Source organism: Pithys albifrons, chromosome 4 (assembly GCF_047495875.1).
Source record: "Pithys albifrons albifrons isolate INPA30051 chromosome 4, PitAlb_v1, whole genome shotgun sequence".
Lineage (NCBI taxonomy): Eukaryota > Metazoa > Chordata > Aves > Passeriformes > Thamnophilidae > Pithys > Pithys albifrons.
In genome coordinates this window covers 36,187,735-36,200,456 of record NC_092461.1, presented here as the reverse complement: position 1 = coordinate 36,200,456, position 12,722 = coordinate 36,187,735, and the positions used below count along the sequence as shown (strand labels likewise).

The 12,722-nt window shown below is 40.0% G+C and overlaps 1 protein-coding gene across 1 annotated transcript in view; it reads left to right on the top strand.

Annotated features, from left to right (window-relative positions):
- The window catches only part of TG (thyroglobulin), a 149,160-nt gene that overhangs the window by 24,721 nt on the left and 111,717 nt on the right, over positions 1 to 12,722 (top strand). Inside the window, exons 17-21 of the mRNA XM_071553809.1 lie at positions 2,674 to 2,883; positions 5,063 to 5,217; positions 5,722 to 5,878; positions 7,956 to 8,180; positions 12,358 to 12,507. Of these exons, the coding sequence (XP_071409910.1) occupies positions 2,674 to 2,883; positions 5,063 to 5,217; positions 5,722 to 5,878; positions 7,956 to 8,180; positions 12,358 to 12,507 (897 nt within the window). The remainder of the gene's footprint in view (positions 1 to 2,673; positions 2,884 to 5,062; positions 5,218 to 5,721; positions 5,879 to 7,955; positions 8,181 to 12,357; positions 12,508 to 12,722) is intronic.

Below are 12,722 nucleotides of genomic sequence, written 5' to 3'. Positions count from 1 at the left end.
GTTTAGTCATTTCCATCAGAGGTAGAATCCAACTTCTTCTAGTTGACATGCACTAGAGAGAGGATGCCAAGTATCCTAGCAGTCCTAACATGTATCTCCCATCCTCATGCCCATTTCCCACAACTCTGAGTAGAGACAGAGGAGAGAAAGGTTTCCAGAGAAGGTGCTGGAGATGTTAATTTCCTTGTGGAAATCTTCAGAAACACCTATCAAAGAAGTATCAGTATTCAACTGGATTCTGATTCACTCCTATGGGACCTAGAAACAGAAGAATAACAAAATGTTGTGGGCTTGATAACAATAATAGTAAGTGAAGAGACATCTGTAGAAGGATAAACTGATAAATTACTGATAGTGCACTAAAACCTCTGGATACACCAGAAAACCACTGACCTCTGGTATTTTGACGGCTGGCTGTTTACCTGGTTCATACAACAAATCTCTCTGGAACAGGCAGTAAGAGGCTGTGGCAGCAGACAGCTAAGGCTGGACAGGACTTGCTGGATATAGAAATGTGTTACAGCAATTAAGAAACCACAGACTGATTTTTACAGATTTTCTATAATGAGATACTAATCCAATTAGCATATAACCAGGGATGTAGTTTAAATGGTCAGGATAAGTATTACTATCTCTTTTACAGTGATATCTTTTTGGTTCTAAAACCCTGGGAGATTTAGTAGAAGTTTGTTATGTTAAGAAGCCAGGTTTCCACCTTTACTGAGAAAAAGAGTCTGGCCAGAGTCCATGAGTGAAGAGGAAGAATTTAGTGCCCCCATTAACAAAGCTGTTGCAGAAAAGATGCTATAAAGGAGACTTGGGAAAGAGATATGTATTTGACAATTCAGTGAGACAGATATGAAAGCCTTTTATTTTGACATAGAAATATTCAGCATTAGAGACAGCGATATACTGCACACACTGGATCCCAGATTTATCCTGCAATGATTTAAGCTTTAACTGAAGTGTCTGCTAAGTTGTGGAATTAACCCTCATATCTCCATCAGAAAGGGAGAGAGAGGCTCAGACCTAACCTATCATCAGTGTTTGCCTCCTTCCAGTGACTAGGGAATTTGGGACTGACCTGAGCACTGCAGTTTGGAAAATGGTCTATATATAGAATCATAGAATCGATTGGGTTGGAAAAGACCTCCAAGATCATCGAGTCCAACCCTTGGTCCAACTCTAGTCCATTTACTAGATCATGGCACTCAGCGCCATGTCCAATCTGCGTTTAAAAATCTCTAGGGATGGTGAATCCACCACCTCTCTGGGCAGCCCATTCCAATGCCTGATTACTCTCTCTGTAAAGAATTTTTTTCTGATATCCAACTTAAATTTCCCCTGGCAGAGCTTAAGCCCGTTCCCCCTTGTCCTATTGCTGAGTGCCTGGGAGAAGAGACCAGCCCCCACCTGGCTATAACTTCCTTTCAGGTAGTTCTAGACAGTGATGAGGTCACCTCTGAGCCTCCTCTTCTCCAGGCTAAACAACCCCAGCTCCCTCAGCCTCTCCCCATAGGGTTTGTGCTCCAGTCCCTTCACCAGCCTTGTTGCTCTTCTCTGGACTCGCTCCAGCACCTCAATATCCTTTCTGAACTGAGGGGCCCAGAACTGAACACAGTACTCAAGGTGTGGCCTCACCAATGCAGAGTACAGGGGAAGGATCACTTCCCTGGTCCTGCTGGCCACGCTATTTTTGATACAGGACAGGATCCCATTGGTCTTCTTGGCCACCTGGGCACACTGTTGACTCATGTTGAGCTTCCTGTCAGTTAGTACCCCAAGGTCCCTTTCCACCTGGCTGCTCTCCAGCCACTCTGTGCCCAGCCTGTAGCGCTGCAGGGGGTTGTTGTGGCCAAAGTGCAGGACCTGGCACTTGGCCTTATTGAACTTCATCCCATTGGAGTCAGCCCATCACCAAGCAAGTGAATTGTATGATATGATATGATATGATAACATCTTCTTCTTTCTATTAATTTCTGAGGAATTTGTTTCTTCTTCCTATATTCTGTAGCTCTAGAACTTGTAAGCATTTAATTATTACTAGATATATTTAGTAGTTAGTTTGGGATTTGGCTAATAATGGTTTGCACTGATTAGTAGAAATTAATTATTATTGTAGTTCGTAAGTTAAAATAGTCTGTTACAATGGACTGCCAGTGTTGGGATGACTGTACTGATGCTGTGTGAGTTGATAGGGAAAACTGTGCTCCAACTCCAAAGAAACGTTATGGTGCTGTTGGAGACACCACAGTCAGGAGCTCCTGATCTTGAAGTTTTCAGGCTTCAGTCTAAAGAGCAGTGAGATGAGGGTTTTTTTTGACCCTGCTTATTTCCACTAGATATCTTTTGTAACAGTTTATTCTGCTGATGGTTAGAAATCTCGTTCTCATTTCCTGCTTCAATTTATTCATGACTGTTTAAAATGTCTCTTTTCTTAGAAACCATACACATACCTTTCTGGACCCAAAGCATTACCCATCAAAGTCAATGTGTCTTTTCCTCTGCTTCAGTAAACTGAGTCATACTGACATCAAACTAAAACCAAGTTCATGAGTGGGAAATGCACAGGCCTCTGTCTCAGTTTTCGCTGTTGATATGAAGGGTTTGTGGACTTTTTCCTAGAAGTCATCACAGTATGTCACTAACACATATCCTTTTTCTCATGGAAAGGTCCGCAGTGTGCTCTGCCGTTCGGTGCCTCCTCTATTCCCAACGGAGCTGTGTTTTGTGAAAGCATTTCTGGACAAGCTGCAGGTGTCCAGCAATGCTGGCTGGTGTGTCGCCAGGGCTTCCACAGCGCCTCTTCCAGCACCTCCTTCCAGTGTGATGTGCAGCAGCGGCGGTGGGTCCCGGCTGCCCCGCTCCACCAGACCTGTCAGAGTATGTCTGAGCTGCCGGGCTTGGGGAGGGCTCAGAGCAGTGTAAACAGATGAGTAGAACTCAGCTTTTATCACAATCTGACTGTGTGAATGGTAATAATAGGGCATAACAGTTTTAAGGGAGTTGCTAAATTGAGGTGCAGTAGATTAGTCCTATCTTCTGCCATCCTCACCTCTGGCTGTTAGCTGGCCCCTATGCCAAAAACAGTCCTGCTTGCCTGTAATTATAGAGCTATAAATAGCTATTCAGACTATTTGCAGATTTTTCTTTGTTATTTAAAAGGTGATTCTGATGGAACTACTTAGTCCTGGAAGAACAGATGAGCGCCAGATGTTTGAATCTGGCAGAACTTGACTGTTTATTTGCATAATCAAGTCAATGTTACTTCTACATCTTTTTGTGGCAATCTGTTCTTTGGGATTATTGTCTTTGTTGGCTGATTTCTGATATTTTTCAAACCATTTTGCTTTCAAGAAAAAAATGGCATTTTAATTCTTGAAAGAATTGTTTGTCTATTCAGAGCTCACATAATTGAATATTACTGTTAGCCTTTTCAATTATTTCAAGTAGAGATACATTCTGATCAAAATGGCAATTTGTAGCAGTGCTGGACTTGGAGAAATGCAGGTTTTGCTGCTCAGTTTGCAGCTACTTTTCATTTCCAGAATAGGTTAAACCCATTAATCAATCTCCAGAATGGATTAAACTCATTCTCGAACTCTTAATATTATCACATTTCCAATTGTATCCGGGTCTTCTATTCCAAATGCAACTGTTTTTAAACTTTAAGTTTCAGACTGAGACTTTTGTCTGTCTGTGGTTATGTTTGCTACGTTTTTGTAGCATGCTATGAAATCCTGTGTTTGCTGATGGCAGATGATTACCTTTTAAGGATAAAGGGGAGGGTGTGACAATCTGCTATAAAGTTTACTGTAAACCAAGGATTTCCCTCAGTAAATTGTGTTTGGAATAGGGCATGGTTTTAGGAAGAGAGAAAAATTCTCAACACATCAGAATGTGAATTAATTAATTCCACAATAATGGAGAATTCAGCAAAACACTTAGTAATTTGTTCTCAAAACCCTTATTTCCTGTTATTTATGTGTACACCTATAGGTTGTGGTCAAATCAGCTTTTAAATATTCTCTGATAAAGTAAGCAGAGAAAGGGCTTTGTCCCTTGCAAGAAAAAAGCAGGGGTTTTGTGTCCTCTGGTGCCTTCCACCGTTCTCCATGGAAGCTCCTCAGGCTTTCCAATGCTTGTTTCTGGGGTGAGGGATTTGGGAATTGTGCTTCAGCAGTGACACTTGTATGTGATCCAGTGAGTGTCTGTAGAGGAGGTGAATGAGGGGAGCTCTGTCACTGGTCCAGGCTGGTGGAATAAGAGCCAGCTCCATTTGGAGGTGGCAGAACAGCGTGGCCGTTGTGCTGAATCTGAGATAACAAACCCTCCATGCAGCTTGGGAGCAGGGGAGACAAGAAATTTGCATCTTTTTTTTACCTTGCCAAAAGCTGACTAAGTAGATTTTAATTTTGTGACTGCATTTCATTTTGTGACAGATTTCTCATCAACTTGTGTGATTTGCAACACTTTGTTTTGCTATCAAAAATTCAGAAGGCTCTTAGACATCCATGTCAGTGCCATTATTATGTGATTAAATTTATTCTGTACTAAAAGTTATTCTCTGTTAGTTTGGCAAGCTGGGTTTCCAAGAATCCATCTGAATTAGTATTAATTGCTTTCACCATTTAATTTAAGTGAAAGTCGACAGGTCAATAATTCTTGTCTTCCTGTTTCTTTTCTAAGTATTGGCATACTGTCAGCTTCCCTGTAGTTCTCTGGAAATTCCTATCTGCTAGGGCGTATGAAAAATCATTAGTGAACCAGATTGTTCCTTATCCTTCTGTGAGTTACTGCTCCAGTGTAAAACATTTCTCCATCATTATATAGACGTATCATCTGGCTTTTCCCCTAATGCACAATGTAAATATTTATCAGGCTTGTCTCTCGTTGCTTATTATTTACTACTGTCAGCTCCACTGCTTTTACCTACATGTGGGGAAGTGGTATTGATGCAACATGCGAATGTCAAATCCATGTTGTCTTTTCTCAAAGTAATGCTGAAGGTTGTTTTCTTCATTAGTGAGGTTACTAAATGCCCTTTCTACTTCATTTTTAGGGCTCCAATTATTTCAGACAGTCCAAGCTCAAGCACACTTTCAACTACTCCTGCCTCCTGAGAAGACATGTAGTTCTGACTACTCTGGATTACTTCCGGCATTCCAGATACTTATTTTAGAAGAGTTGAAGGCTCGTGGTTTATGTCACCTCCAGGTAATTTAAATTCCTTGTTCTCTGTTAGTGTTAGGGGTTTTTTGTTGTTGTTGTTTGTTTTTCTTTTCTTTGATTGGGTTTTTTATATTAAAAACACAAAAAAGAAACACAACAGAGACTTTTTTCCTGCTTGAGAGAGGAGAAAGAACAGAATATGCCATGAAATCTGTCAGAATTGGCAACACTCTCATATGGATGAGTGGGGAAATAGGAGGTTTAGTCTCACTGACACCACATCAGCAGATCAGCTTAGTTCTAGCCCTAGAAGTCATGTCACATCAATCCAATATTTATTAAAAATTTGTTTTGATGGAAGAGGATATTTTGACTATTCTTACAGTGAGTAAATGACTTCCTAAAATTATATTTTCTTGCTTCTGATTTTACAGTCCCTTTTGAAAATGTTACTGTTGAGCATAGTACAGTGCAAACAAATAGGGCAGGGGAAGAAACAGAAAGTTCTCCAGTTGAGTAACTGTGGTTTCATTTGATTCTGAATTCAAGGTAAATGCATTTGGAAACACTGGCTCAGTTTCTCTCTGTGATGATTCCACTGTCTATGTTGAATGTCTGAGCGTGGACCAGCTGGGAGTGAACGTCACGTGGAGGACTCCACTGGAAAACATCCCAACAGCTGCTCTCCCTGACTTGCATGATATTGGTAAATTTTTCTTCTTCTGATATTTCTGTGGCTTAAATCTGATTTGCTTCTAATTGTTTTGCTTCCCTGTGTCTGCTCTTAGGAGGCACTAACAAGGAATTATAAATGCTCACTGAAACAGTCTGCCTTTATAACACCGGTGTTGTGTTTTTGAGCTCTTGGTGTTGATATATTTCTCCTTTCAGGCTGTGACCACACAGTGGAAAGGAGCCATAATTGAATGTTTCTTTTCGATAGAACTGCCTCTCCCAGATGCCTTAACCAGGAGTGAAAATTACTTTATCAGGCATGAGCTGAACTGTCCCAGATGTTAATTTCCATTGGGCAAGTCTTCAGTAGTAGAGAAGATTGTGTTTCTTATTCACTGCACTCAGAGAAACATTGTCAAAAATTTAACTGATTTCTTCCTAGTTGGTTTCTCTCTTTTGTTTCCTTTTCCCCCTTTTAGTATTTATTGCATTGCTTTTGACACTGAAGAATGACCCTTATCTCAGACATCCTAGTGCAACTGTGTACTTTATTTTACTTTAAAATAAAAGTTATAAAAAACATATCCCAAGTTCAAATGCCCTTTGTGGGCATATCAAGAATAAAGCTCTGTATCAGCAATAGTGTGACCAGCAGGACCAGGGTAGTGACTGTCCTCCTCGACGGCACTGGTGAGGCCAAACCTCAAATCCTGTGTTCAGTTTTGGGTCCATCACTTCAAAAAGGACATTGAGGTACTGGAGCGTGTCCAAGAGAAGGGCAGCAGAGCTGGCAAAATGTCTGGAGCTCAAGTCTGATGAGGAGCAGTTGAGGAAGCTGGGGGTGTTTAGACTGGAGAAAAGGAGGCTCAGGGGGAACCTCAGTGCTCTCTACAACTGTCTGAAAGGAGGTGGGAGTCAGTCTCTTCTCCCAGGTCTCAGGTGATAGGACAAGAGGAAATGGGCCACAGGAGGATCAGTTACTAGAAACTATTTTTCACTGAAGGAGTGATTAGGTATGGGAATAAGTTGCCCAGGGAAATGGTGGAGTCAGCATCTCTGAATGTGTTTGAGACTAAATGATCTTGAAGGTCTCTTCCAGCCTTGATGATTCCGTGTCACGTTTTCTCCACTGCTTTGCAGTGGTGTTCCCAGCACTAAACAGAAATATGTGTACCTGCACATGCCCTTTCCTCTGGGTCTTGGAGATGTGTGCCCTACAGCAGTTTTTGCATGATCAGAACTGAATTCAAACTCCTTCAGGATGCAGATGGCAGCTGCAGTAGTCCTGTAGTTCCTGGCTTTACAGTCTGTTTATGTTTACGTCCATTCAGTTGTTCCATATTATAAGGGAAACACAACACATGGAATGATAGAATGGTTTGGGTTGAAAGACATCTTTAAAGATCATCTAGTCCAACACCTCTGCCATGGGCAGGGACATCTTCAACTTGATCAGGTTACTCAGAGCACCTACCATTTTGACCTCGAACATTTCCAGGGATGAGGCATCTACTGCCTCTCTGAGCAACCTGGTTCAGTGTTTCACCACCCTCACTGTAAAAAGCCTTTTTCCTAATATTCAGTCTAAATTATATCTAATCTAACATTCCATTGCCCCTGTGAATAATAAAGCAGTTTGCAGAAAGTGGATCAAAGTAGAAAGGTTTTTGGGTTTATAATAAACTTTTTTTTAAAGTGTTCCCATTTGAGGGCATTATGTTTTTGACCCTCTTAAATTCCTTGTAGTATTAAAATTGTTTTTTTTAGGGAATGACTGTATGGTTTTGGAAGAGACAAAGCAGAATCTGCTCTCTGTATACTCAGGGCACCATCAACTTCCATTATGTTCGAACTTCCATTTCCTTCTAAGGCAGCTTTGGATCTTTCTGTTTGAGGTGCTTTGTGGTGTATTTAAACAGAGTGAGCAAATTAAGTCGTTAATTTGATACACACTGTACAGATTCATTATGGTGTGCTGTTTGTTAATATGCTTGTATTCTGTGTCTACCTGGGGTTTTAATTCTAAATTCATCAGTTTCTGTATGGCTGTCCATTCCCATATTGGAAATGTCTTTCACGCTATTGTGTTGTATTTTTTGCCTCTTTAGAAAATGCAATTGTTGGGGAGAATCTCATTGGAGCATTTATAAAACTGATTAAGGATGGTGATTTTCTTCTGCATTTGGACTCCAAGCAGTTCCTAGCAGATTCTTTCACTGATTTTCCCCGGGATGAAGAGTTTGATCTGTCTCCACGTGTGCAGCTAGGATGTAGAAGTGGGTTTCGAAGAACTTCATCTCCTGGGAAAACAGTCCCAAATTCACAAGGATGTGGTATGTCTCAGTTTAGTTTTTCAGTCTTGGATGTTGTCAGGAATCAGTATAAAGCTGAAGCTAGAAAGTCATCCTTGAACTTGTGTTTATGGTTCATGTACAAAAGGCGTGAGGCACCAGCATGAATGATAAATCTGGAGAGAGATGGGAATTAGTACTTTGTTTGCTGTTCAGTCCTTGTGCTGAGCCAATGATTTGGGAATAGGCATCATGGCACTGGCACTGTATAGAAGGTTTTACATTTTGGGGTATTGTTTTGGATCTGTCTGGCAGTAGAAGGTCATTCTATAAAGTACATGATCCTTAATAAGAAGATTTCACAAAGATAATGTAGCCAGTGCTTCAGATGATGACACATTACCCAGAATAGAAACCTAAGAATGGAAAAAGTCCTGAGATTCTGAGTTCTTGGGCCAAGTCCAGGCCGCTCAGATTGAAGCTTTTTTAATGTTGGCCAACACCCAGACCTGACTGCACTTCTTCCCTCTTTTCTTCTCCTTTCCTTCTGTTTAGTCTACTTCCAGGGAACAGGCTGCCTTTCTATCAACACCCTGCTTAGGGCTGCCAAACCTACCTTTTCCATGGTTCCCTGTGACTGTGCCCAGCTGTCCTGGGTAGCAGGCCAGGCTGACAATGTGCCTTTGCCTTAACAGCTCTACTTTTGTTCCTATCAACACCAACCCTCCTGCAGTGCAACTCTGATTGTTCTCCATGGCCAAGCTGTCCTCAATGAATCTGTGTTTTACACCAGTTTAGTTTGTATTCACTCTGTCTACCCTTTTTTGGTAGGAGGAACAGAGGAGAGATATATCACTTGTAGGTATAAGATAACAGTAGCAGATATGGGATAAGTTTTCCAGTGTGGGGAATATTTTCAGATGGGAAACCTTCAACACTGTGAAGCTTAAATTAGAGACCCTGAGAGCAAATTAGAATTCATGAGAACAACTTAGCTCCCTGCTTGGTGTGGTGTCTCTTTGTAAGTTCAGAGATTTTCCAATGCCTGGGCACGTTAATCAAGTGATGAACCAGCTCTGAACTGCTGCAGTTTCCATCTTGGATCTTTAAGGGTAAATTGACTGCAGGTTCACACAGAAAAAAATATTAATTTCTACTGAGAATCCTGAATCCATAACCACTTGCAGCTGCTTATCAAGGTGCAGTGTTTTACTGATTGCTGGTATCAATATTTTTAAGTAGAATCCATCACTGAGAGCAGAACTTACAGAAGAATTGGATCTTTCTACTAAGTATTTCCTGACAGGGATAAAGGCTCTGGCAAGCAGAATGAGCCAGCTGTGGAAAAAGTCACTCAATAAAACAGACATCACAGAGATGTGGGAAGGAGGCAGTTTGTGCTTAGCATAGATTTCATACTCTAAGCTGTCATGAGGTACCTGCTGCTGGACACCGGTTTGTGTAGCAGGACTGCACATTTTATTCTGAACAGGCAGCTTAGGAACTCAGGTTCTGGTTCCTCTAATACACATGTATATATATATACACACACATAGACACATATACACATCTATTTGCATCTATTGTAGCTTTGTTTCATGTTTTCCTGCCTGTAAAATGGGTAATATTTATAATGTGTTAATTTTTCTTATGTGACATTTTTTTAGTCTCATTCTTACACTGAGTTACACTGTGCCATTGGTATTGATGAGTATGATTTCCTTAAGAGTTGAAGGTAACAGCTTTATTTTTTTAGCTAAATTTTAATGAGACAAAACCACTTTCTTTGCTAAGGTATGGGTCAAAAAGAAGGGTTAGAAACTGCAGGAGGAGTGTAGGAATGTAGCCCTTCTATTTATTTCAGGAGAAAACCTAAAGTCTGTTTGTAAATTAGCTTTGTTTTATTACACATTTTTATGCTCCTTCCTTTTATTATTTAAAATCCTTGGCAATTCAGTCAGAGTTACTTTGAGAAGAACATAACCCAAATCAAAGAAAGCATTAGATTTATAACTGAGCCACCCACTCCAGACTTCATTTCTAATAACCTAGATCAAGAATCTGATATCCTCAAACTTTCCAGTATCCCCAGAGGAAGGAAAGAGCAGTGCAAGCATTGGGCAGTGATCAGCTGCAACAGTTTTTGAGCTTTCTTAGGGTAGTGAGAGCTGATCTTAAGTAGAAGGAGGCTCCTGTGAAGTGAGGTTTCTCTGTGCAGTTGCTCAAGTGACTTGCTCTGTAGCCTGGATTTTGCTACTACTCAGCAGGTTGTTCCCCTCATACAAAGAGGTTTGAGTTTAGTTAGTAGTTTGAGACCAAGTTCAAAATTTCATGTGCAGAAGCAAGGGATTAAATTTGGGGTTTATTTTTATTTTTATATTTGATTTTATGTTTTCCTATTTTAGGACTACAAAGCTTGGGCCTGGTGCTAACAACCATCTCTGTGATTTTGGCTCAAAGCTGTTCTATAGTTTCTTATACTGTTAAAACATATGAATGTTAAAGCTTGAAAGAAGTACAATATGGTGGTTTGTCTGACTTCTAGGTTTGAGCTGAACTTCTATGTATTGAGTCAAATATGACCTGTGGTTGAAATTATAGGTGCCTCCAAGAATTAGAGTCTGAAAACCATGTGTCTCTGCATGAACTTTTTTCCTGTTCTTTGTGCCCTTTTGTCCGTCTAGTGTGTGAGACGAAAGAGAACTTTACTTGCATAAATATGATAGGAGACACAGATGTTTCTTTCACATTGTGTCTAAAACTGCAAAAACAGAAGAATGAAAACTTAATTAATTCCTTTTTAAACTGTAATTGTTTGAGTCTCCCCCATTCTTTGCTTTTTATCTTCAATGTAGGCATGGGTTGCTCATCTCATTTTAATTTATACTGTTTTCATTTGCAGTGAGTATGATCCTTTTGGTGTGTGTTGGAAACTAAAATATATCAGGCACTCTTGTGTATTAAATAATGTGCTTGTGAAGGGAGAATTCTGTATAATCCCTGATTTTTTATTTTCTGTCATTGATTATAGAGATGTGTTTTACCCAGAGTAATTGCCTTGATAGGTACTTGGAAGGAAAATTTCAGTCTTACAATTGTGTCATCCTAGACCTTCCCATTGGACCATTTACAGCAGATGAAGGAAGATATGTAATTTTTCTACTAGCTATCTTTTTATTCTATTATAATTTAGGTTCTCCTATAAGTTAAATTAATTTACCTTCTGGTGTGTTGGCCAGAACTGCAATTCATCATATGGGTTGTAGTGAGAATGGCCAGTTTTCCATTATTGTTTCTCTCTCATGCAAGCTGAAACTGCTGTTGAGATGCAGGGCAGGAACAGAAATGAGTTTTTGCACCTTGTCCAAGTCCCAAAATATACATTTGATAGTGTTTTGAAAGAAATCTACATCTGGAAAGCAGCTGTGAAATAACAAGTAGAGGTATTGTCCAGTAAATGTGACTCTTCTGCTTTAGTATTCATTTCAATGCTCTGGAAGGAAAGACAGTATTCCATGACATACCAGAAGACAGTTTTCTTCATAATATGCAACAGGTCAGCTGAAAATATTGCTCCTGATTGTTTTGAAAATGATATATATATGGCGTAAACACAACTTTTTGTTTTGTGTTTGGGTTGTCATGTGCTCAACTGGTGATTCTTAATCAAGTTCTTACTGTTTAGTTTGGAAGTACTTAACAAAACATTCATTACCAGGAATTCTAAATGAAAGTGTTACCATATGGTGGGTTTCTGTATGATGGTTTTGGAGTTTCTACTCCTAGGAGCCTTACTGTTTCTGGCTGTAGTGCTGGAAGTTACTCTGTGGGTATCTTGTGTTCCTTTGTTTCCCTTCACAACTTATCCACAGAGTGCATTATCTTATTACAAATGGATTTGACAAATGGAAATCAGGCCTGAACTTGGCATTGCCAAACAGCTTCCTTTGCACTAATTCAAGAAGAGGTTTAGGGTGACCTGAGAAAACAGAATACAGCCTCTATTCACTGTCACTGATGAGTTTAGTGATCATTTAAGGAGTGTTTACCCTTGTTATACCACTTAGAAATACATATATTAAGAGCTTCAAGCCTAGGACAAGATATATTCATATATAAGATATATTCATATATAGATATACACACCCACACATATGTGTGCAAAGGCCCCAGATGTTTGTATTCCACAGCAGTAATAAGGTGATTGTTCTCTTTGCAGTTGTTTGTCCTCCAGGCAGTCATTTCCAGGACAATGAATGCATTCCCTGCCCTCTTGGCTACTATCAGGATCAGACAGGACATTCCTCCTGTATCAAGTGTCCTGTGGGCAAAACTACCAACTCCTATGGGGCAATCAGTGCTGATCACTGTAAGTTGAACTAATTTTTTTCCATATCCTTTATATTCTGGCTTCAAATAACTAATGATTTTTTTTAATTCATCTGTAAGTTTTTTAAAATAATAAAATCCTCCCTCTGAGTCTTTTTGGACACATGATCCCTTCTGCATACATTCAAAGACATTTTACAAAGTACAAACTGTGTGGTGTTTTGACCAAAAATGCATGAGAAACAAGTGGTCAGT